The sequence below is a fragment of the Prenolepis imparis genome, unplaced genomic scaffold (genome assembly GCF_030444845.1).
Source record: "Prenolepis imparis isolate NDT839.2.m4 unplaced genomic scaffold, iyPreImpa1.0 SCAF_12, whole genome shotgun sequence".
In the NCBI taxonomy this organism is placed as follows: Eukaryota; Metazoa; Arthropoda; class Insecta; order Hymenoptera; family Formicidae; genus Prenolepis; species Prenolepis imparis.
The window spans coordinates 9,799,039-9,824,231 of NW_028141170.1; the positions used below are offsets into that span (position 1 = coordinate 9,799,039).

At 36.4% G+C, this 25,193-nt stretch overlaps 4 protein-coding genes across 13 annotated transcripts in view; 2 read left to right on the forward strand and 2 right to left on the reverse strand.

The window, feature by feature from the left end:
* Positions 1-168: 168 nt before the first annotated feature.
* Med4 (mediator complex subunit 4) lies at positions 169-1,466 on the forward strand. 2 transcript variants are annotated; one of them, XM_083051360.1, is made up of 5 exons: positions 169-271; positions 355-444; positions 576-982; positions 1,091-1,210; positions 1,297-1,466. In XM_083051360.1, the coding sequence occupies exons 2-5, from the start codon at positions 377-379 to the stop codon at positions 1,464-1,466; spliced, it is 765 nt and encodes a 254-aa protein (XP_082907486.1). In that variant the 5' UTR covers positions 169-271; positions 355-376. The 2 variants fall into 2 exon arrangements, with proteins under 2 accessions (XP_082907486.1, XP_082907488.1); XM_083051362.1 differs by having other exon boundaries at positions 201-444.
* LOC145943662 (germinal-center associated nuclear protein) lies at positions 1,448-3,610 on the reverse strand. Its single transcript, XM_083051359.1, has 7 exons — positions 3,347-3,610; positions 2,902-3,093; positions 2,563-2,724; positions 2,250-2,501; positions 1,989-2,129; positions 1,653-1,842; positions 1,448-1,578 (listed from the first exon to the last, which is right to left on the reverse strand). The coding sequence occupies exons 1-7, from the start codon at positions 3,403-3,405 to the stop codon at positions 1,498-1,500; spliced, it is 1,077 nt and encodes a 358-aa protein (XP_082907485.1). The 5' UTR covers positions 3,406-3,610; the 3' UTR covers positions 1,448-1,497.
* Positions 3,611-3,619: 9 nt separating this feature from the next.
* On the forward strand, positions 3,620-6,229 carry LOC145943661 (uncharacterized). Its single transcript, XM_083051358.1, has 6 exons — positions 3,620-3,858; positions 4,181-4,352; positions 4,450-4,915; positions 5,098-5,324; positions 5,440-5,509; positions 5,623-6,229. Exons 1-6 carry the CDS (start codon positions 3,771-3,773, stop codon positions 5,677-5,679), a joined length of 1,080 nt encoding a protein of 359 aa, XP_082907484.1. The 5' UTR covers positions 3,620-3,770; the 3' UTR covers positions 5,680-6,229.
* An 892-nt stretch (positions 6,230-7,121) lies between these two features.
* LOC145943654 (uncharacterized) overlaps positions 7,122-25,193 on the reverse strand; it is an 86,294-nt gene continuing 68,222 nt past the window's right edge. For 6 of the 9 annotated variants that reach the window (XM_083051347.1, XM_083051345.1, XM_083051349.1 and 3 more), the window contains 7 exons: positions 17,592-17,830; positions 16,630-17,161; positions 14,737-16,225; positions 12,466-13,227; positions 9,229-9,395; positions 8,945-9,144; positions 7,128-8,466 (listed from right to left, as the gene is read on the reverse strand). In XM_083051347.1, the coding sequence (XP_082907473.1) occupies positions 8,428-8,466; positions 8,945-9,144; positions 9,229-9,395; positions 12,466-13,227; positions 14,737-16,225; positions 16,630-17,161; positions 17,592-17,830 (3,428 nt within the window). In that variant the 3' untranslated portion in view covers positions 7,128-8,427. Of the gene's footprint in view, positions 8,467-8,944; positions 9,145-9,228; positions 9,396-12,465; positions 13,228-14,736; positions 16,226-16,629; positions 17,162-17,591; positions 17,831-25,193 lie in introns of all 9 variants that reach the window. The other 3 variants (XM_083051343.1, XM_083051342.1, XM_083051350.1) reach the window with 3 other exon arrangements.

Consider the following 25,193-nt stretch of genomic DNA (forward strand, 5'->3'; position numbering starts at 1 on the left):
GGTTTTTATCTAGTTTCTAAAACTATGGCCAGGAATCCTGTGATTGGTCGATCGCGCCTAGGGTAATAAAAATCCCCCATACCTGGCCATGTGATTGGTTGCACTCCAGAAATTCTCTATTGGACAAATTTGTCGCACAAATGTAATCGTGGCATAAAATTGTGCATACTTTTTTTAAAAAGTCGCGTCAAATCAAGCCACAGCACAGCTGATGCATTTTGAGACATCCGTGTATTTGGAATGTCTACGTATTCGGTATTTTATTGAAAAGGTATAACAAAAATATTGATTATTACATTTGATATGAGTGCTGTTATAATTATATGTTGACAATTAAAAGTGCTCATATTTTAGACAATTTGTTAAACGAGTCGCGATGGCATCGAGCAGAAGTACGAGAGAAGTTCTGTTATCATTAGTGGATGATATTGAGTTAATAGCAAAGTAAGTTGTATTCACTACGAGTATTTTGTAGAATTTATTGGACTCGAGCAATGTTAAATGAGAGATTTGATAGATTTATAGAATTTATGTAATTTGTGATTTTTCAACATAATATTCTGATATTTTTCCAGAGAAATGATAGAAAACACAATCGCTCAGAAGCCTTCAAAGCTCTCTAGTACAGAGCACGCTCAGCTAACCGAATTGTTGGTTGCCAAGGATAATGAATTAAAGGCGACATTGAAACGGGCTGCGGAGCAAGCCAAGATTAATCTAAAGATGGAGGCTCTGAAAGCCGAAGTAGAGAGACAGGATCAAGACATTCAGCAACTGCAGCGGCAATTAAAGGAGGCAGAGCAGATCTTAGCTACCGCAATTTATCAAGCAAAGCAGAAATTACAGTCTATCGCGCGTGCTAATAAGAGACCTGTTCCTTCAGAAGAGCTTATTAAATATGCACACAGGATAAGCGCGACCAATGCAATTTGTGCACCATTATCATGGCAGCAGGGAGATCCCAGAAGACCATATCCAACAGGTATAAATTTTATATTTATATTTAAATAAATTTGTATTACACTTTTATCTCTTGCTCATAACATTATTACAATATAATTATAAACTCTACATCTTTTTTACATTACAGATATTGAAATGAGATTAGGATACCTGGGACGATTAAGTGATTTACCTTTAAATGGACAATTACTTGGATCTCATCCAGGTATCCCATCTGATTTGCATAGAGCAGGACATCCTGCTGGAGGTAAAGATAAAAATAAAATTTATATATTATTTAAAAAATAATAAAAATATATGCATATCTTTAAAAATGTTTCATTGCTATTTCAGAGCCACCTGTATCACAATCGAATCAATTTGCTTGGCATCCGTCGGGAGAGATTCATATGTCTGTCAGCGGACAAGGCAGTGTGGCTGTCAATACACATAAACAAGAAACCGAAGATGTTGAAGTTATGTCTACAGATTCCTCGAGTAGTTCGTCCAGTGATTCTCAATAAATGTAAATATTATAATAGAGTACATTTATTATTAATTAGAGGTACATTCTAACAAAATTTTTGGTATAAATTTATGTAACGTGGCAAAAGTATAATACATCTCAGGATTGGCCTGTAACATAAAAAAGAATAAGATAAAATATTACAGTTATAAAATATTACACAATTTCTGAATTTTGTACTAACTTGCAAAGCTTGTTTATTAAACTGTGATTTTTGAAATAAAATATTTTCATTAATAAATATCAAGCCAAATAAATTGCAATCTGCCTGGACTTTACGTATATCTCTGTAGAATAAAAGTTCTTGTAGCTTTAATCCTGGGAATGTCAATACTTTACTATTATAGCCAAAACTCATCATTTGTAAAACACTTCTGAAATATATATTATTATTTATTTATGAAATTCATTAATTTATAAATAATTTGAAATGAAATTTTAAATATTATGGAATAATATAAATTCTTTTTTTCATATATACATACATATATAATAATGAAAACCAAATAATAAGATATACCTTCTGAAACTTTGTAAGTTACAAAAAAATGCACAAGCCAATATTGGAGGTAATTGTTGAACCAGATAATGAACACGAACATAATTTTTTAGATACCAAGCAAGTGATATTTTTGTAGCTAATTGAATTGCCGGCGACTTTCTGTTCAAACATATTAGAAAAAATATTAGAAATTAATGATACCATATCACAGATACTTCATAATACATATATAAACGCTTATATTAATTTTTTAACTTTATCACGAGACCAACAACTTACTTCAGATCTGAAGAAAGCATAAGAGCTCTTTTTAAAGCCTCTTGATCGCCGACATGGAGAAGAATATATAAAGCTTCCATTTCTGACCGACTATCGTTTAACGCCAACTTTTCTAGCTCTTCGTGTACTTCTACATTATTCGTATTTTTATAATCTCGTTTATCATATAACACGAGTAACTGTTTGATACATTCTAATAAATGTTTATTATTTATTTTTGCATCAAATTCCGAAATATTCTTCTCACAGAGCCTAAAAAGAATTTGTTTGTAATATTTTGCCAAACTTGCAATATGTGCTGATCAATTTGTACCTTTGCGCAGCATAAGTATGAAATCGGACGATTGGTTCTAGAAGGAGAATGTTCATGGTAATATTGATTCTTTGGATTACAGCATCTTGTCGCACTGATCTCAGTCGGTCGAATACAAAATCGTATATTAACGTCCAATCTAAATCCGTTCGCGTGATTATTCTAGAATATTATTATACATCATGTTATGTAAATAATATCTCATTACATATTATAATCAATGTTTCATGACAGATATGAGAGAAACTGCGCTTCTTAATAATACTAATAATAGGAATAAAATTAATAATAATAATATTGTGATGGATAAATCGTATTTAAAGAAATATCTGAAATTACTTGGTGAATAAGTATCGGACAGTGGATAATAATACGTGTGGTGGACGTAACGAGTAAGAATCTGTCATAACTTGACCAGCAGCGGAACGACTAAAACATTTTATAGTTTTCGCAGGATCAGCTTTAGGCTTTTTCACATGTTTTGTTTCCTCATCAACCTCGTATTTGTGTAACAAGCCTTCTCTCTCTCTCCTGAATGAAAAATTGGAAAATTACATATCAGCTTATTGTTTGTTACATCTTCCAAAAATATATATTAATATAAAAGACAGATATAGACTGGTATCATTAGTTACAAAGAAAAATGATAAGAAAATGCTTGTTCTATTTTTACACATAAAAAAAATAAGAAGATAAATCAATCTTAAATATTTATATTTTATATTTCTCTCAATATTGCATATTTTTTTTATTTCTGAATTTTCTACATTGCACGGAAACTTACATCCGTCGTTCTTTCTCTGGACACATTAAAAGGCATCTTCCTGTTACTGATTCGGACATCGTCGAACAAACAAGTTTGACAATACTCTGTCCACAAACAAACACACGCGTTTGAAATCAACCTAACCCAAGCTCCTTCCTTTCATCGAGCTCTTTCTCTCTCTTCGCGCGCGTTTTGTTTTTCGTTCCGTTTGACGTTTCGAAACTTCCCATGACATCTCGCAGCTCGCAGCTGTTACGTCACGCATGCGCGGAAGACATCAGTCACCAGTCACGCTTCGGTGTCTCTTGTCTTCTCTCGTACAACAACACCGGTGAATGCCGATCTACGTATTTTGACAGACGTCTCTCGTTGAACCTCGTGACTGAAACTCTTCGCGAAGAGTGTTCGAGACGTTGCCCGAGAATATTATCGCGCGATCGCGATGACCACGACTGTCAGACGACTCCGAGAGGATCCTTCCCCGCGCACAAGACGTGCGGAGGATCCGATTCCCGCCAATTCCCTGCCAGGTATGTTTCGCGTCCCAAATGTCGTTATTCCGTGTCGTTTTTTCCTTTCAGTACACAATCGTTGCTTCCGAATGTAAATAATGCGTTCTCGACATACACTTGACTCGCGAACGCGATATTTTGGGAATTAACCTCAAATGTTAAGCTCCCTGATGGATTGTGAATTCTGAAAAATTTGTTATTTCTCTTGAAAATAAGTCTCTTTATTTATAGATAGTTAGATTTTTATCGAAAGCAAGAATATGTATGCCTGTATGTAAATAGAAGGTATGACTTGTGATGCTTGTTGAAAAAATTGTTTTGACATCTCTATATTTTTCAGCCGCGTCTCACAACATGGATGTAAGAACAGTGCAGAATTGGTTAAACAGACTTCCCGACAATTGGAACTCGCCGCAGAGTCCCGATGAACTTGTCATTCAAAAGAGAGGTCGACGCAAGTCCATAGTATGGTCTCCCGATCTCAACACATATAAGCGACATAGTTTACTCAGGTACAATATATTGTGTATTAATTTGTAAATGCTAATTTGTCGGGAAGATCACAGTATAGTTAGTCTTTGAATAAATCTAATAATCTTTTTCTTTCAGTTTGAGTTCTAAAGACCATACGCCAATTAAAAGTCCATCGACGTCAAACATGACGTTGAGAGATGCAGCCAGAAAGAGACTCTCTCTTGGCGATACCAGTCAGTCTGAATTTTCTACACCGAAAAGCAAGAGAAACAAAACATTGTTGTCCTCACGAATGTCACTAGATGCTACAAGTAAACAGCGATCTGATGATAATTTTGTGAACGTTTTACGAGATCTTAGTCACGAGCAACTTGTGCAGTTGATTATGGAATTGGTATACGCGCAGGAAGACGGTACGCTGCGCGAGAACGAAAAGCTTCGTTATATTCTTTCAAAGAAAATATCAGACGTGGATATTCAACCGTTCTTAGAGAAATTGATTGTCTTGAGGCAGAATATTTACGCCAGCCTCGTATTTTCCCCTAATTTGAATGATGATTCTGCATACAATTGCGCTTACATACATCTTGATGCATTTCAGGTTTATATTTGTTTAAACATTTTTATTTTTCGAGCATTTATATTTAAAAGGTTTTTTATTTTTATTTTATTTGATTATAAAAAATTAATTACATTTATTAAGTGTTCTATTTGTTAAACTTGATTAACTTATATTAAAAGTGAGTGACTATGAATTCTTATCTTGTGATTTTATTTCTTTAGAAAGCTCTAATCGATCAAGCAAGAATTCTGCAAGAATCCCACCACTGGGTCTCATTGATGCACTATGTATTGGAAGCATGGAAAATCGCCAAAGAATTACCCGAGTGGGAGAATCAGGGTCTTTGTAATACCACACGTAAATGTTTCAGAAGTTTGTCACAGTTTTGTGCTGAAAGCATAAGAAGAGGAAAATTTGAAATCTCAAGTCTGGAAATTTATATTGAAAGGTATGTAAAATAGAACAGCTTACTATTTCTTTCTGTTACAAGATTGTGCAGTAATTTTTATATTAAATTTACTGTACTTTTTAAAATTGGTAGTTTGAGTGTTAATTATTTACAGTCTTAAAACCATAGTGAAAGAATGCGAAGAGTTTCAAATATGTCTGCAGATGGCAAAGGAAGCAAAACAGGTTTAGACCTCTTTTCTATTTGATATCACACACATATGCTTGATAGTTTTATTTAATTATTCTATTTGATATCACACACATATGCTTGATAGTTTTATTTAATTATTTATCAGATGGGCTCGGTAAAAGCTAAACTAATAATATTGACAGCCCTGTATGTCAGTATGTAGGGTGATATATAAAGTAGAATTAACCAGTACAAAAGCCGTTGGGGACGATTTCACTTAAAGAATAAAAAATGGAAAAGATTTCTTCTCATCATTAACACTAATTTATATCTTGAACTATACATGTGTTATACATGTGTACATTGACGTAAACATAAGTGTTTTATATTTATTATATATTTGTTCAGTCTCTCAATGATTATACTACGTAGACACACACATAACACGCGGATAATATATATATGAAATGAATCTAATATATATATCATCCAACGATCATTATTAGACATAGTGGCTGATATAAAACAAATTACATTTATGCCTTATAACTCTCTTTAAGCCTCATAAGCTACAGATAGTGTGTGCCTCTTTGTATATTAATTCTTTAATAGATTTTTTTTATCTTATTATTAAGTATTACTTTTAAAATACAGGAAATAAGTACAATTTTAATTTCCCAGTGAAAAGAATTGTTAGCACATGTGAAAAATGTTAAAGAAAGTGAATAATATTGTAGCTAAAAATATTAATTGACGAGAAACAATAAGATGTTGAGGTCTTTTTAAATGAAAAAACTTTGATAATTGTTACATTTGTCAGAGTATATGAATAAGAATGTAACTTTTAACTCTCAAAAGTACATTTTTGTTTTGTTTCGATAATACTTGTACAAGACTATGTCATAAGTTTGTTGTAAAATTTTTATACGCGTTTTTACATTTAAAAAAAAATCTATTTTATATAAATTATATATTACTCTCGTATATAAAAAAAGAGAGATATGCACACATCCAAGTTTAACAGTATAAACAAGATACATACTTCAGTGTACATAGAATTAAAAAGGCACGTTTTTATATCAGAAACCAAACACTGTTTTATGTTATGTTGTATAACAATTATTTCATCGTAACTCTCTTGATGTATTTTAAGTTCTCGCTCTTATCAAAATCATTATATTGAATGATATTTTTTTTTTGTATGTTGCGAGAACATTTTTTCATAACCAATGTAATAGTAATTAGCGTTATTACATATTTATATCGTAATTGTAATATATTTATTGTAAATGATGCCTGAGAGGGGTAATGGACTAACTGGTGAAGAATGTATTTTTTTATTAAAAACAATTTATTTGTCATAATATATCGTGTGTGTGTGTTTTTCTTATATATTTCTTATTACTTTCGAAAGGCACATATTTCACTTGACAAAGCAATCAGAAATCCTCTAAGCGGCTCATATTCGCATATATCACACACCTGTACATATCTATTACGGAGAGCACAACGTAGTAAGGATGCTTAGAAAATTTCTGACAGCGCTACACTCGATCGAGAAATTATCTTGTAGATGCTCTAGATATTACATTTTAGAACATTGTCGAATCAAAATAGTATAATTGGGCGTAATTAAAATGTATATCATCTATATATATATATATATATATATATATATATTTCTTTAGTATAGCCTATCATTTTACGTTTTCCCATATAATTGCACATTGACATTCGAAAAGCTATCGTATCGTTCATCATTGCGTATTGGCAAGATTACGCGTCATTTAGGAACAGCTCCAAAAAATATATATATAAAAAAATGAACAAAATCCGAAGTATTTCGATAATATCTCCTGGGTAAATAATGCAACAACATAATCTGACCTCATCTAAACTTGAGCATTTAGGTGAAGCAAATTAAAGTGATAAAACTCTTACAGTCGATGCTCGCGCATTACAGAGTAATCGTAAACATCCGGAATCGAGGAAAAGTAGACATATATAGCGCTTGTGAAATTTCGAGTCAATCGTTCTTTAGCGAAGACGTCGCGAGGTAAATCATTATCTGCTCTTTACAACATTTCTCTCGATTTTCAACATTTACAATTCTAATAATAACTATGTCCTAAATTACAATTTTGTACAAATACAAAAGTAATGTGTATGTATATATAGACTTTACATTAAACAACGAATAATGTGTTTAAAATAAAACGATAAAAAAATTCCACTATTTATTTTTGCATCTCTAAGGCTTAAGTAAATGGGGAACAATATCCTCCATTAACAAAAATCGATTCTAAATTTCACAAGGTTTAATGCTATGCATGCACTTTCGCTAATTACAGGACATTCTTTCCTGTATATATAATAAAAAGATAAGATTCTTTGAAACATGTAATAAGTGATTTAATGGCTTGCAATTGTGTATACACACGAAATGTCTCACTAATTCTTAACTAAGTAACTTTTGAACGAAAGAGTGAAAGTGTGCGCATAATCGTGGCAAATGCGATAAAAACTGATAGACGTCGATCAATAGTCACACGATTTGTTATTAAAACGTTCCTATTATATCGAAATAATGTGAAAAGGAAAAAGAGTCATCGGGGAATACACATTCAAACAAATGTTCTATGTACATCGTCAATAATACGAGTTTGCGCGATCGTTCAATTCGCGGATTATGGCAAATCCACGACCGCTGATCGAGAAAGAGAGATCCATCCTGATCTCCCTTTAAAAAAGTCATAAAAAAATTACTCTGTAAAATGAAGAGATTATTACGCTGTTAAAAAGTTTGGTAGAATCCCACTATGCGATATCCGTATCCGCTTCGGATACGCAATGAGATGCTATTAAATAACGCTACTAATGTGCCTATGTGTCGTGTAATAACAATTAACAAGATAAAGCTGCAAATCGAATACTGTAATAATCGTCGGATATTCTGCGAGTACGAAACTCCTTAGTCAACCGCCTTCGCTGGTTGTACTCTGGGATATAACTGAAACATATAAACAACATAGTTTGTCTCGTGCATTTTGTTAAAATTGATGGAAATACATATTTTAAATAAAAAAACTGTATAGCATTTTATATTGCAAACTTTTCCGATATATTTATATGTATCTTACATTTTAAAAGCATTTATACATGAATTATAAGTACATTTATATAAAATACTTTCGATATTTAATATTTTATTTTATAAGTTTATTAAAATTAATTTATAAAATTAATTAAAATTTAGTACATTTAAAATTTTATTTCGTAAGTTTACACTTTTGCTCTTTGAATTTTGTTAAATTGATTTTTCGAGAAATTTTGTACTTAATTTGTTTTTATATTTTAAAAAATTACTCTTCAGTAATTTATACATTTAAGTTTTAAGTAATCGCGAAATCCTTTTCGGAGAATTTTATATTTCGTACTTATAATTTGTAACAAAAAGAAAACGATCTCATTTAACTAATTACGCTTACCCCCAATAGATTCCGAGGTACATAGCCTTCCTTATGCCCGAGTTTGCTCCACCACCATTCCCGTTCGTTATCATCGCCCTTCCGAAGTACGACTACGGAGTCGCCGTTCTTCAACGAGAGCTCGTCGGTATGTTGCGCCTCATAATCAAAAACCGCGTAGACCTGACCGTTGTTCATAATTCCCAATTTCTCTTGAACACCTGTGTGCCAAAAAGAAGATTAAATTTTTATTCTACAAACGCATAATTATTATCGATCTTGACATTGACGACGATGATACTAACTGTACAAGTACTCTGAACATCCGTCAAAGCCTTCTTCGTCCTCCTCGCACTTCTCTGCAGCGGTCTCGTGATCCGAAAGAGTGGTCGCGAAGATACAGGCTCCGTGCTCGACCAAGAATCTCACCATGGACAGATTATTACAACTGGCTGCACAGTGTAACGGTGTCCTATACACGAAAAATATTAGATATTTATATAAGTTTTTGAGATCTTGCGAATAATTTATTAAAGATAAAATATTCTCTTATATTTTCGGGTGTGTGAAGTTGGCATCCCTATGTTATGCTATCATAGTTCTGTTAAGAGTTCTGAGTTATTTAGAACCATAGGAAGAGTTCTTGATAATTTTTAGAAATATAGTTCCGGTCATTACGATAACAAAAATCAGTTTCAAAAAATAGGGGTGCCAACTTCACATTTTTTTACACATCGAGTTCTAATATAGTTTTGAGCAAAGTTTTAAGGTTCTTTTAAATAGTTATATACATAGTTTTTGATTATTTTTTAAAAGAGTTCTGCAATTTTTAGATAAAAAAACGTACCTATTTAAGAAATATCTTCGATATTGAAAGTATGTTTGTTATCTCTATAAAAATTGCAAAACTCTTTCAAAAAATAATCAGGAACTATGTAACTATTAAACAATTTAAATTTACTCACCTCACGGTTGCTCCTTTGTTGCCCGATGCCTCCCCAGGCCTCCTTCTCGTACAAGTTTCGAAACACTTGCACTCGCGTTATTTTTTTTCGTTCGCGACGCGCGGCGACGCCCGGGTTTTAGCTATCACAATCTTCGACGCGTTTCGGTAAAACGCGAGACTCGCGAGAGCTTATTCGCGCGCGAATAAAACCGAAGCCCCATTTTCGGGTCGCCGCTTTTTCCAAAACCCACTTTTCGCAGGGGCTTATCGAACGAAGATGATCAAGAGAGCGACTTGGCCGCGACGCCCTGAATAAGTCGCCGAAGGATGCAGCGAGACGAACATTGAGCGAGATTCACGATCGACGAGATCAATTTCACGTGTGCGATCGCGATTATGATGTCGGTACGTGCGACGCGATCGGATTTATACGATAATTAAGACGCTAATTAATACACTCGTCCTTTCGCGGACCGGCAAGAAGCGCGCGACCATTGATCATGGACAACCGAAGAGCACTGGAGGTGGAGCTAGACTAGCACTGCCAGGTTCGGAACGCGCAACGATACGTCGCGCCGAGTCGTAGTGGTGGGGCATTGTAGGGATCGCGACGTGAGAGCTCGGCGAATCACGTCGCGACTACATACCCCCAGCACTACGACCTCGCACGTACTGGCACTGCCAGGTTCGGAACGCGCAACGACCAATGACACGTCGCGACAAGTTGTAGTGGTGGGGCATTGTAGGGCTCGCGACGCAACGTACGTGCGAGGTTCAGCGAATCACGTCGCGACTACATACCCCCACCAGGTCGTAGTGGTGGGACATTGTAGGGATCGCGACGCAACGTACATGCGAGGTTCAGCGAATCAGGTCGTAGTGGTGGGGGTATGTAGTCGCGACGTGATTCGCCGAGCTCCCACGTCGCGATCCCTACAATGCTCCACCACTACGACTCGGCGCGACGTATCGTTGCGCGTTCCGAACCTGGTAGTGCCAGTCCAGCTCCACCTCCAGTGCTCTTCTTCGATTCTTCGTGATCAATGGTCGCGCGCTTCTTGCCGGTCCGCGAAAGGACGAGTGTATTAATTAGCGTCTTTGGTGGTTAATTATCATATAAATCCGATCGCGTCGCACGCGCGAGACTGATCTCGTCGGCCGTGAATCTCGTTTAATATTCGTCTCGCTTGCGTCCTTCGGCGACTTCAGTGCGTTGCGGCGAAGTCGCTCTCTTGATCATCTTCGTTCGATAAGCCCCTGCGAAAAGTAGGTCTTGGAAAAAGCGGCGACGCGAAAATGGAGCTTCGGTTTTAGTCGCGCGCGAATAAGCTCTCGCGAGTCTCGCGTTTTACCGAAACGCGACGAAGATTGTGATAGCTAAAACCCGGACGTCGCCGCGCGTCGCGAACGAAAAAAAATAACGCGAATGCAAGTGTTTCGAAACTTGTACGAGAAGGAGGCCCGGGGAGGCATCGGGCAACAAAGGAGCAACCGTGAGGTGAGTAAATTTAAATTGGTTAATAGTTACATAGTTGCTGATTGTTTTTTGAGAGTTTTGCAATTTTTATAGAGATAACAAACATACTTTCAATATCGAGGATATTTCTAAAATAGGTACGTTTTTTTATCTAAAAATTGCAGAACTCTTTTAAAAAATAATCAGGAACTATGTATATATACATAAAAGAACCTTAAAACTTTGCTCAAAACTATATTAGAACTCGATGTGTAAAAAAATGTGAAGTTGGCACCCCTATTTTTTGAAACTGATTTTCGTTATCGTAATGACCGAAACTATTTCTAAAAATTATCAAGAACTCTTCCTATGGTTCTAAATAAAGCCTACGGCACACGGTACGATTTTTCGTACTGGATCTGATAAGATTTAGTAACATACTAAAAATGCACCAATCAGAATGCAGCATTTCTAATATCTTACTAAATTTTATCAAATCCAGTACGAAAAATCGTACCGTGTGCCGTAGGCTTAACTCAGAACTCTTAACAGAACTATGATAGCATAACATAGGGGTGCCAACTTCATACACCCTATATTTTCTTATATCATAATCTTATTAATTTTAATGACAGATTTTGTGAAATTAATCTTCTCTTAAAAATACTGGAAAAAATTGTGTAGTCAATCTCTTCAACATTATATATATAGTTCTATCAAAGTACCCTGCACTATAAGATTCAATTTTGTATATTGTATAGGATTAGTGCGTAATTTTTGAATTTATGTGAAATCCTAGATGAAATTGAATTCCGATAAAATCAGCTGGTTTTCTCACATGTTGCAGCTTATGATCTACTGAACAAAAAATGTAACAGGCTCAAAGCTAAATAATCTAAACAGTTACTAATTTCAATCAGTCAAATATGAAAAACTCGGGTTTTACGAACTGTTTGACTGGCTGTAACTCAATAATTGTCCATTATTTAGCTTTGAAACTATTGAATCTTTTGTTCAACAGATCATAAGCTACAACATATGAAAAAATCAGCTATTTTAACCGAAATCCATTCCACATAAGATTAGTGCGGGGTACTTGCTTTTTACGCAACTACTGAAAATAATTATCATTCCATTTACCATCCATCGCTGTCCTGGGCGTTGACATCGCAGCCGAATTCCACAAGAAACTTGACGATTTCGAGATGACCGGCGCATATAGCGTTGTGCAGAGCGGTGATACCCTCATCGTTGGCGGAGCTCGGATTGGCAACCTCCTTCGCGGTCTTCTTCACGAGCTCAAGCTCTCCCTCGAGACTAGCGTCGAGTAATAACGCCAACGGATCGAACGACACCCTCCTGGATAGATTGACCTTGCCGCTTCCGCTTCCTGTCGTGCTCGACGACTTGAGATTTCCCTTCTTCCTCCTCATTACCTCCGATATCTTGCCTCCGTCTATTTCTACCTCGCCAGCCAGTTCCGAATCGGTCTTCATCTTCGACGGCTTATCCTCGATGTTGATGACATTCAGAGCATCGATGATATCCGCCTCTTCCAATCTCTCGCCGTCTCCGATATCGTCGCCTATAACGGAGCTCTTGCAATTGTCCGTAGTATCGATAACTTGTTGTTGATGCTGCTGCTGCTGTTGCTCGGTCTGCATAAGATCCGCCGGGATTTCCGTTTCCGGGAACAGGAAGGCCGGGGGCATTTCAATCCGTCGATTTATCGATACGTGAACATTGGATTTGTATCTTAGCCTAGGCTGTTCCGATATCGGTGCCTTCTTCAGAGTCAGCGGCCGAGCCTTGATGATTTGATGATTTGCCAGCTGTGTCTCCGTGGGAGATTCCGGCGGCTCCGACGTGGGAATTGGCGGTATATCCTCGTCCTTATCTGACCTGTACACGAGATTTATAAAATTAAAAACTCAGTAAGCATTAACGTTATCATTACATGGATTACATGGATTGACAGAGTTATAATTAAAGAAATTGATGAATAATTATCTTATTTTCGTCCTATTAAATAATATTAATTCAAAGAATTAATTAAAATTACTTAAAATAATTAATGAACATATAATAACTTCTGACACTTCTGTCAGAAGTCTTATTATAAGAAGCCCAGGACAGAATCGATGATAATAAAATATAAGTAATCGAATTGCGTGTAAATTAATTATATCTGAGACTTACGATTTTTTATTCACCGCGACGAAAGGGAAACCGAATATAATTTGCAATGCCGGAATCCCATTCAAGATTTTTCGAATCCGAAACGAGCGCGTCGATGAATCGGTCGGCGGCATGCAAAATCGCAAAGGACATAAATAAAGGTCGCGATCTAGTTGTCGCTCAATCTGTCTATCAGAAGAGCTCGGCCATCCAATAGACGGATATTACTGTTACTGTTAATGGCCGCGTAATTGAGGATCGTCCCGCAATTGATCGAAATCGTTGACTCGAATGTTGATCCCGCGTATCACTGTGTGGCGAACCAACTTCGGAGAACTCGTGAACACTGAAGAGAGGATAGCCCGCGCGTCGTCTCCGCGGACACTGAGAGCGGTTCTATTTCGGTGTCTATTATTCGAGAGAGAGAGAGAGAGGTTTCGATTCACTCGCCAAATCGATCGCGAACTAATTAACATTTATAATTAACCCGGTAATCGTTTTGTCATTCCGCAGTTTGAGTTCGCGCGAATCGCTCGACGATGAATTTCTCGACGACCTCGTAACTTTCCCCTTCTGGGAGGAGGCGGGAGTGTAAAGGGTAGGATTTATAAAACTTGTCACGCGCCTGCCTAAACTGTAACATGTACGAGAAGTTCTTTTACACACATACATGTATACAAAATATTTCACCGAATGATAAAAGAAAAATAACGAAAAATTATGTTTTAATTAAAAGTGAATAATGTGTAATTTTTTAACACGATGCGAAGCTTTTGTATTATATAATGTCTAAAATTCTATATTAGTTTGTTTAATTAATTGGATGTAAAATGAAATTAACATGATTCCCATTTATATTTTTAAAAAAGTCTCTTTCAAATGGGTGTATCTAATTAGATCTAGAAAATTATTCTCGGTAATTAATTAGAGAAGCATTATTACATAACCAGCACAGATACGTTTTAACTAAAGAAGAGAGAAGTTTAATACAAAAATAATTATAATTTCATAACTTCAAGTCTATTATATATCCGATTAATTATCTAATCCTTTACCAATCAAATTAATCGACGAATGAATAATATCATTCAATGATAATGAATATTATTCATTTCTTTCATCTTAATATTATTAGTCTTCTTAAAAATATAAATTTAAGGCAGTTTGGAAAAAGTGTTTTAATCATAAAAAAATTATTTCTCATCTTCAGTTCAAAATCGAAAGTATACAAACCTTGAATTGAGATTCGCGTTGGTCATCTTGCACTCGCTGATGCCTTCGGATGACGGCACATCGATCTTCTCGTGATGAGTCAGTCTTGGTGGTGGATTCGGTTTGCTCGGTTTTGGCGGCAATGCCGGCTTTGTCTTATCCTCCATTCGCGACTCATTGAAATTCTTCCTCTCGCTCTCATTGTTCTTGTTCGTCGGCCTGTTGTCAAACTCGTACGGCGTTTTCGCGGGAATCTCGAACTTGGCGATTACGTGATCGACCGCATGCTTCGTTGCGGAATTCTGCTCATACTTGGTCGACGCCGCTTCGAATTTGCTCTGACCGCTGCTCTCGTACTTGTTCGGCAATCTTCCTTCGTGCTGTTGTTGTTGTTGTTGTTCGTGTTTGCCATACTGTTGCGAATTCTGGCAACCGGACTCGTACTTAACGTTGTGCAGATGCTGCTCGTGTTTCGTTTGAATTCCGACCGGATCATGCTTACCGCTCTGTTGTTGGGGCTCGTATTTACTCGTGAGATTCTGATCGTACCTATTCTGTTGTTGCTGTTGTTCATGTTTATTACTGGATGGTAATGCGTGCTCAAACTTCTCCTGACTCTTGCCCGGCTCGAACTTGACCTTCTGACTGTTCAATACCTGGTTCTGATCTTGATTCTGTACGAGATCGTTAGAGTTCGATACCTGCGAGGGTTGGTTGTACTTTTGGGAAGAATTGCCGAAAGTCGTCGCGACGGTGCCGTGAAAGCCGGCGAGATTCGAATTCTGAACTTGATAGACGGCTGCCGGCGAGGACGCGTGAATACTAGCCGTCTGATTGGGATACTGCTGCTGTTGTTGTTGCTGCTGCTGCTGCTGTTGGGCAGCAGAGTAACCGTGTCTGTAATTTGCTTCTTGATTTCCGACACTAGATTGTAGCTGCGTGCTCACTGCTGTTTGCTGCTGATTGTTGCTAATATAGTTCTGCGCCGCGTTATTATTGTTATTGTTGTGTCCGCGACCCAATAGACTCAACGTTTGCGGCATCACCGGATGAATCTTGGTCGAGGAAGTCTGATAGATCTGCGACTTGACGGAAAAACTCGGCGCCACGCTCGATACTGGTTTCTGATGTCCACCTACGGTCTGCTGTAGATTCCGATGCGAGTTCTGTGCGGCTTGTGCGATCGACGGAACGGTCACACCAACGACATTCGATGTCGTCGATGCGCCGCCGATGCTAGTCACATTGTGTTGCTTCTGCTGGGCATTGTTATTTTGGTGCTGCTGTGTCTGTTGTTGCTGTTGATGGCTCTGATGAAGACGAAGACCTTGCGACAGATTGTCCGGACTAAAGTTATGCGCGTTACTGATGAGATTGTTGCTATTATTATTGTTGTTGTTGTTATTGTTATTATTGTAGGCGCAACTCGATTGAATCGCGGGTTGATTGCCGAGATTTTGATTGTGCTGCTGCTGTTGCTGCTGATTGCTTCCTAATAATTGAGATTGCCCTAAACATTTTAGACACATTAAATTCACGTCAAATCGCACTAATATGATACTGATTAAATAATACGAAGGCTATTAATTTACAAGCACTTATAAAGAAATTAATTTTTATGACAAATAAGTTATTTATATATATCTTAATCAATTTTAATCATTATAAATATCAATTTTAATCATTATAAATAATTGTTTAATATGTATGCGCGTGCGCTGCGTTAATACATATATTCTGAATAAAATTTACATAATGAATAAATACCGCATTATCATTGAAAATGCGATATAAAACAACTAGATCCAATTAATTTAAATTATTCCAAAACTATATATTTTCTTTAGATAAGAATCGACTTTAAAAATCGTTCAGAGAGTTACAGTTACTGTGCTAAAATGTAAAAGTACTCACCCTGAATGTGCGATTGCGACTGACTGTGAACGATTTGGTGTCCGTATTGCTGAAAGGTCGGCCGCTGTCCCAACTGGGAGGCGCTCGCCGAGTGTTGTATCTTGTTTTTGTTCACGTCGTCCTCTATGGTCTTGAAGTTCACCGTGAACTTGGTGTTGTACGGCAGTGTCTGGTACTTGGGGTCGTTTTTGTTCAGATTGAAATCGTTGTCGTTCGGTATGTGCGAGTACGGCTCGATCGCGGCGATGTTGCCGGTCGGCCTCAGCTTGCTGCTGCTGTTAAAGCCGTCGAGCTTCGTGTCTGGGAATCCTGCGTTATTGGCGCCGCCGACGACGCCACGTCCGCCGCCACCGCTTCCATTAGGACCCAGCTGATGCGCCAACCGCTGATTTAACGCTCTCTTGCGCTGGAGACGACTTTGGAGCTGAGCTATTCGCGCGTCTATCGATGCCATCTCGGCCTGCCGTTGAGCCAGAGCCTGACGTTGTTGGGACACCACCTGGTTTTGCTGTTCGTTCATCTTATTGCGATACTGTGCACAAATCAAGAAGATTATTTTTAATCATCAACATGTATTCATAAATATAAGATCAACAATTATATTGTATAATTATAAATTACAAGAAAAATAATAGTAAAATATAAGTTTGTTAAAAAAAATCATCTTTATATATCGGAAAAAGATGGCAGGAATAAATAAACGCTTTAAATAGATTCTATTCAAGTATTCATGGAATATATAGCGCAAAAGTAAAATATCTCTTTTTAACGACCCCTGAACATTTTACGTTTTACCAATTAAACTTTCTACATCCATTTCTCGGCAACTCCGAGCCACTCGTTCATAACTGGAACGCGTATTTTATGGTTGATTACGGTCGAAATTGGGACAAATACGATGATACTCCCGTAGCGAGCGCGGTCGGCTCTCAGGAGACGGAGAATCGATGGCGGGAGCTTACCATAAGCTCTCTCCTGAGTTTCTCCAGTTCGGCGCTAGCCGGGGTGGCCAGGTGTCCGTTGCCGGTGGCACCCGCGAGACCGCCCCCGACGTTGCCGGCGCTTCCACCACCGGCGGGAGCATTCTGACGACCCCGGAGTTCCTCCAGCTGCCGCGTCAACTCCTCGACTTTCGCCACCGCCAGCGAGAGCTCCTTCTCCTTCTCATTGAACAGGGCTCTGATGCAGTCCAGATCGGAGGCTGCGAAAGAACAGATTAAGAGGATAAAATAGGAATAAATAAGAGTAATAATGAAGAATATATATAACAAGAAAATATGCAGAATAATAAGAATGAAGGATATATATTTTGTGGAAGATAACACATTTTTATTGTGTTTCTTATGTAAATATCGAAAATGATCTGGAATATTTTGTGGATACTTTGTTTGATAATTTTAGATAACACTAGTTTACAGCCAAAAAGTATTTTAAATATAAAAAGTTTCTTGGATGCTGAAAAGGATGCCGCAAGCCAATTTTCACCAGCACGTCAGCAAGTTTCCGAAATAATTAAAGTTTAATATTCAAAAAAATGGCTTTTTTGTAAACTAGTGTAATTAAAAAAAATATTACCTTGTGATTTTACATCTGATTTTATACTGAATAATCTGGCGCCTCGTACATTTTTAATTAAATACACGATTAATCGGGTGCGAAATTTTTAAACAAAATTTAATAAAACTTAAACGCGTAAACTAAATATAAAGTATACGAGGCATTACAAAAATTTCTTTTTAATTTTTAAAAAATTAGGACAGTTTTATCGTTGAATTATTATACGGTATATGTATATATATGTATACGTTGAAATGAACGAGATATCCTTTTACGCGTTCAGCCTTTGACATTCAATATCATAAATTGTCGTCCTCGGGGTATACACCCTGTCTGCGCCCAACACTGGCCAACGTTTACGTGCCAGGAGGATGACGTCGTATTAACAGGCGCATTAATCATCGTCGGGTGACCTCCCCGAGAGCGATATATATACTTTCCTGAATTCCGTCGACGTATATCTTAAGCGTCTCGTGGAGAACACAGCGTCTCGTTCGTATCAGATAGTTCGTATCAGATTAGAAAGTTATTATACGCGCGCGATGGACCGCTAAACCAACCACATATTGCTACACGGAACTCCGTATTGGCCAGTACAGAGCGATCTGCTCTGACCTAGAATTCCATTATCGAATTCTGGATTGGTACCCGCTCGTATCTCTGAGTACTGTCTGATCTATCCAAGAACAACACCCTTTATTATGGTCTTTCATTATTTTGCAGCCGCGCGAATCTCCGTTGCCGAAACTGGCCATTGTAATACTAATTAATACGAAACCGAGAATCCCCGAGATTACATTCGATTCTCACCGAATCGCTAAGATTTCGCCGAAAATGATCGGTATATTTAATTACTATATACCTCGATTAATTCTTTGAGAAGAACAAAAAATAGTTAAAATAAAAAAAAATAAAATAAAATGATTAATGAAATGTGACTCATTAATTAATTATATATTTAATAATCTTGCTAAGACAAGTAATTAATTAAGGATATTTAGAGAAAAAAATTCGCCTTGTAATTTTTTTATTCCTAGCGAAATATAATTAACGATATGAATTTTTATAATTTTTCCAAAAATATATTGTCTCTATTAACCGTAAAGATTTATGATAAAAATTTTTCAAAGAATTAGAAAAAGAATCGATTAAAGTATATTAAACTTTTTATCAATATTGCGCGCGTTGAAAACGATGCTGCAATTTCAGAGCTGTGAATTAAAGAGTCAGTCGGTTTTAACGCATCGCGTATAAATGATTTGACTTGACTTTTTTCTTGCGTTGTTTATCGCAGTGCGTTAAAATCATCGGTATGCAGATCGGCACTTTTGCCAATTGGCATGGATCGATCCGCACGTGTTCACTTATATGGCAATAAATTTGCGAATCGATTAAAGCAACACGTAAACGTGGCGTTAAAAGGAAGAAATGGAGGGAAAAAAATTTGGCATATTCATAGAATCTGTGAACTCTGCGTAAAAAAGTGATGACACAAAAAAATGGTGATATAAAAAATATATAAATTTACCAATTAATTTATTAAACATATAATTAATTAATGAATAACATTATTATATGTCAGAGTTTCATTTATGCTAAGAAAAAAATACAAATTCAGTATATAAATGCGGTTGCGCTACACTGTAAAAAAATTTTGTGTAAAATTACAACTATTATAGTGGGTAATTTTAAGATCCACTATAATAGTTGTAAATTTCCACGCGTTTGTAAATTTGCAGTATATACAAGTAAAATTAATTTCTTCATTTGTAATTAAGCTGATTGCAAAAGTAAATTTACAATATGTATGTAAAATTATAAAACGATAATATAAAAAATTTTTTATAATTGTATTATTAAACATATTATTAAACATATTATTATTAAACATATTATTAAACACGATATATAGAATATTACTGTTGTATTGAGTAATATTACAAAAATTTAGATAATTACGCATAAAATCTTTAAAATATCATATTATTTCGTAAGTTTCCATAAAAGAAGATATATTTACATAATAAAAGATAAATCTACATAATTTTGTGGAATTACATAATTTCTGTAAAATTACATGATTTCTTATATTTACAAGACTAATCATGTAATTTTTACACCTATTATTTGTGTAAATTTACTAAATTTTTTTACAGTGTAGAATGTCTATGTGACTAGTGGGCGATTTTGTAGGTATTTTGCATATAAAAGGAATAAAGGATAAAAGGGTCAAGGGTTGATTCCTTCCGCGTAGTTTAACTTTGACCGTAATTAAATTAAATTTAGAACCAATTTCACAAACGCCGATTAACTTTAACAGTCTATCTCGTGTCTGTCTTTCTATACCTACAGGCAGAATCCAAAAAAGTATTAAAACAATAGAGAACTGCTGTTAAACTTAATAATATTTAGCAAAAATTTTGATGTTAAATTAAACGATTAATCATATCTGAAGTCTCATCAATTACAGTTAATTGACATTTATTATTCTCCTTTATCTCAATTTTAGGGGAAGAGCGGAGAACCGCTTCCTTGATTTGATCAAATATTGATCGCGTTTGTCATATTCATTCTACATGAAAATATAACGAAAAGTTAACATATATAAATACAAATGTATCTCCACAAAGATGTATTTCATTACTAGAAAGCAGAAACAAATTAAACAATAAAGCGAAATCAGTCAACCGTTAAGTTTCCAGCAAAAACACTCGAAGTAATTGAACTATATATGAGTTAGTTTTAATATGCATCTGCGAGAGAACGAGGGAAAACCGATGGGAAAATACGAGAGAGCTTTTCGTATGAAAGCCAATCGTTTTGCCAGTCTTTCCAACAAACTCAAATATCTCTCATTATGCATGCCACTTGAGCATATACACACATAAAGTATTCCGCGAAGCGAATATATTTTTGCTAAAGTATCGAGGGGCGTTCAACTTTTTCGTGAATGTTCCTTGAATTCGTTTTCCGAGAATGTCAGTCTATTCAGAGGAAATTTTGCGACCACCGAATGCCTTCTGAGAGTCTTTTTATACCGGAAACGGGGTTCCCTTCGCACTCTTTATCTTTTTCTTGCCTTATATTTGTATGTACGTATACGTACCATCTTAATTTTAATAACAGATTCTCCACACCTGATCTGGGGAAGCGACTCTTACTCTTGTCAGTGAAAATATCGAAGAAACATAAAAGCTATTATACTTTTTTTTCGCGTTCGTTGGATACTATCTTTTATTTTCGAATATCATTGCACGTTTTATCCGTTCTCATTAAAGTTTCATTAGATGAATATACATAATGAAGTGCAAATTGTATACCTTGTCCTCTTTCTTTCTTATCTTATTTGTAATGCAAATGCGTGAATAAATGGCCGCGGTATATAAGGATGAAAATAGCAATGTAAATCAAAACAAAATATCTCGAAAATGCTCCTATAGTTTTGCGTTTCCGAAAATATTATGACCATTTTCATTATTTCAAAATCGAACAAATACTAATACACATTTATTAAAGAGTACAAAAGTACCGACATGCAAAAAATATACTATACGAACAGTTATAATTGTTTTATTTGCGACTGCTAATTATAAAGAAACAATAACAAAGAGAGAAAGAGAGAGAGCGAAATGAATTACTGCCCGATTTAACGTTTCGACATTAACATCCCGAATGACATCGTCGCAATAATAGTGAAAATTTGAAAATCTGCGAAAGATTTCCATTTTCCAAGCCGACAACGAATTTCACGACTCGTTTTGACGAGGGGCAGCATATTCGTGGAAAAACTTTTGTACTCTTTTTTTTTTTTTTTTTTTTTTTATTAACCTTTATACAATCCCTCGCCAAAGTATCGACCCTTTTCCCGCCGAAGAGAGCAGAAATAAATAACACGTGCACATTTTCAACATCCCCGGTGCGCGTGCGATCGAACGAACCCGTGTCGCGCAAATATGTGCACCTATATAGGAAAAGCGAGGCGATGCCGTTAAACAATAGATGCATCCACGTCGTTGCTATAAATGCACCACACGGCAAATGACATGTCGCACCCGCTTCAGAATTTCACCCGGCATTCACACGCCCGACATCGCGATAATATTTAATTTCTCCACGTCAATCCCTCCTCCCCCTGTCGTCCCCTCGTCCCACCCATATACGGATATTCCATTGTATATGGAAATGTTACGTTCGCGCGCGTTCAAGAGAAGAGTCCCTAACTGAGTGAGCGAACAAACACCACTAAAGATTGCAGCGAATAACTTGAGATTTTAATGTATGTATGTATGTATGCGACATGCGACGTTAGTTCATTTGTACGATTTTCGAGTGAGTTGCATTGAAAATTCTCGGCACAATCAAAACTTGCAAGATTGCGAAAGTTCATATTTGAGATTTTTTTTTTAAATAGAATACAAGCTTTTTCGCAACGCTAAAAAATCCACCTCGTGGTCTAAACTATATTGCATTCTTTTTGTTCATCTATATATTTGTTTCCATTTCAAATAAATTTCTTTCTTTTCGAAAAAGTTATATGTAGGTATTCAAAAAAATCTCTAAATATATCGTATATTTGTCTCTCCATAAATACAAAAAAGTTATAAACTTTTGGTCCCGAGAATACAGTTATAATTATATTATTGATAAATGCAAAATATCCAATATTTATTTATTGGGCAAAATGTGCAAGCTGCAGAAGCGAAACGAGCTTGCGCGAGCTTTCGAAATGATTTTTATCATTTATTCAGAATTATTAATCAAAAAGCCTCAATTTTCTTTCGAAAACATTCGGACAACTTGATTTGAAACGTTGAAATTGATGGAAAAATGTGTCGAATCGTTGTTTATATTGCCCTTATTTCATCTTCATGCAATATATTTTATAATTCTAATCGTTTTCGGAGTGCTGACACAGAGAAAGCTCGCAAGTACTCGAGACGCGAGGTATGCAAAACTGATCAAATTTACCAACACCGATATATGCATGCAAAACGCAACGTCAAACGACGAGAAAATCCGCTATGAAAATGCATATACGCGGGCTTGTCATACGTCGGAAACTGGTCTGCAAACTAACTGTCCGGAATTTCAATATACCCGATGCCCGATATTCTATCTACGATTTGTAAAGTGTGTACAACATTTTCTTTACAAAAATATCAAATATTTACCCCAGTATTCCCGTGTACTCATCTAAATTCTGTAACTCTCGTAGTTTTCTAAGGTTTTTTTTAATTCCGTCGAACATTTTCCGCAGAAAATTGATCGTAAAACGTTACTTATTATTAAAAAAAAAAAGAGAGAGACAAGAATGTATCTGGACGGAATATTTTACGGTCAGTTTTATACTTATGCAAATATTTACACACTTTTTACTTCTTTTATATTCTTTAATATTTTACACTAAAGATGTAAAGCACTCGAGTGTACTTTAGCAGAATTAGGAAAGTGATCGTAACAATTTTTGCTCGCTGCAAATATTAATATTGAAATATTGAGTAGATGGTAAAAACATTTTCGATAGTTTTTTTTATATTGTATTAAAGCGTAAAGTAACGTTTAGCTTTCAGCTCTGTAAAAACACAAATCGCTATATACTCGTGATACTCGCGTATTAAGTGACATTTGACAATGGGGGGGAAAAAAAAAAAAAAAAAAAAAAAACTCGGCCTATCCCTCGACAAGCGTTCCAGGAGGATTGGGTCATAAAAATTACGACAAGCCTTGGTATATATATGCCTGTGTTCCGCTGGGTGTGGCCACACACGTGTTGCGTGTCAGGGCCAATATCGCGCAACACATGTGTGCATATACATACGAAAGGTAAAAGGGAGCGTCCGCGTTTCGATCAGTGCGCGAATTCCGCGCTGACGAACAAAAAGAGAGAAGAAGGGAAAAAAAAAGTTACTCGGAGAGTCGAACGAAGGAGAGATTGGCGCACGTACGAAAACTCGTTCGAACAGATACCGAGCGATCAAACAAATCGCTCCGATCAATGACGCAACCAGTTGATTCAATTCGCGATTGTTATTATTGCGACATATAATTGATCGCCGCATCAACGCGTAATTTGCTCAGCGAAATTGATATTTGTTCAAGCGAGGGCGACCACCGGCGCAGATTTTGTTCGATTTCTCCTCTCCCTTCCCTTCCTCTATTGTGAAATTGAACGATTAATTTTTTTTCTGTTGATATTTACTCTTCTATATGTATATAAGTAGTTGTGCCAACACACAACTCTCTCTCTCCCTCTTACAATGTGAATCACTTCATCTCGATGACAAATAAAACGTGATGGAAGGCCGGGGACCGATTTCGCGCAGCTCGATAAATAAAGTGACGTTAACGAATTAAGGAGGGGTTCACTTTTCGTTGCCAATTCTCTCTCGGCTCTTCGCGGACGTTTATATCGAATATTTCGGCGCTCCGGAGAATGATTTATCGGCGATGTGCGACCGCGGATGAGTTCTGCGCGATTGCATTCCTATAAAAGTGAAGCGCGTCTCGGATCTTTCCAATTTATTTTCCGAGGGGATGATTCTCGGCCGCTGAATAGCGAGGAGCACGCGAACCGTTTTTAAACCGTTCCTCGGTTTGTGTATTTGGATTTCATTTTATATAGGTATACAGAGTATCCCCCCTCGGATAGCTTGTGTCGAGTATACGCTCGATGTCGTCGGGGCTCGAGATACTGAAGATTAATCGTACCTTCCAATGCGAAGACAAGATAAATCTCCCTTATCGTTTCAACCGAAACCAGATGGATTGCCGTCGAAATATCGCCGATCTACGAAAATGGATCGAGAAAATGGGGGAAACTATGGTTTTTTATCTTCGGGCGTCTCTACGATTTAACATTCGCGATCGCTTAACGTAGCTGAAGAACGCTTTAATCGAGGGGTGTCTCACTGTCGCAATAATACATGTACATTTTTTCTGGAATTACGCATTACTTCGCATTTATTTACAAGTATAAAACAATAATAACCCAGACAAGATTAAAACAT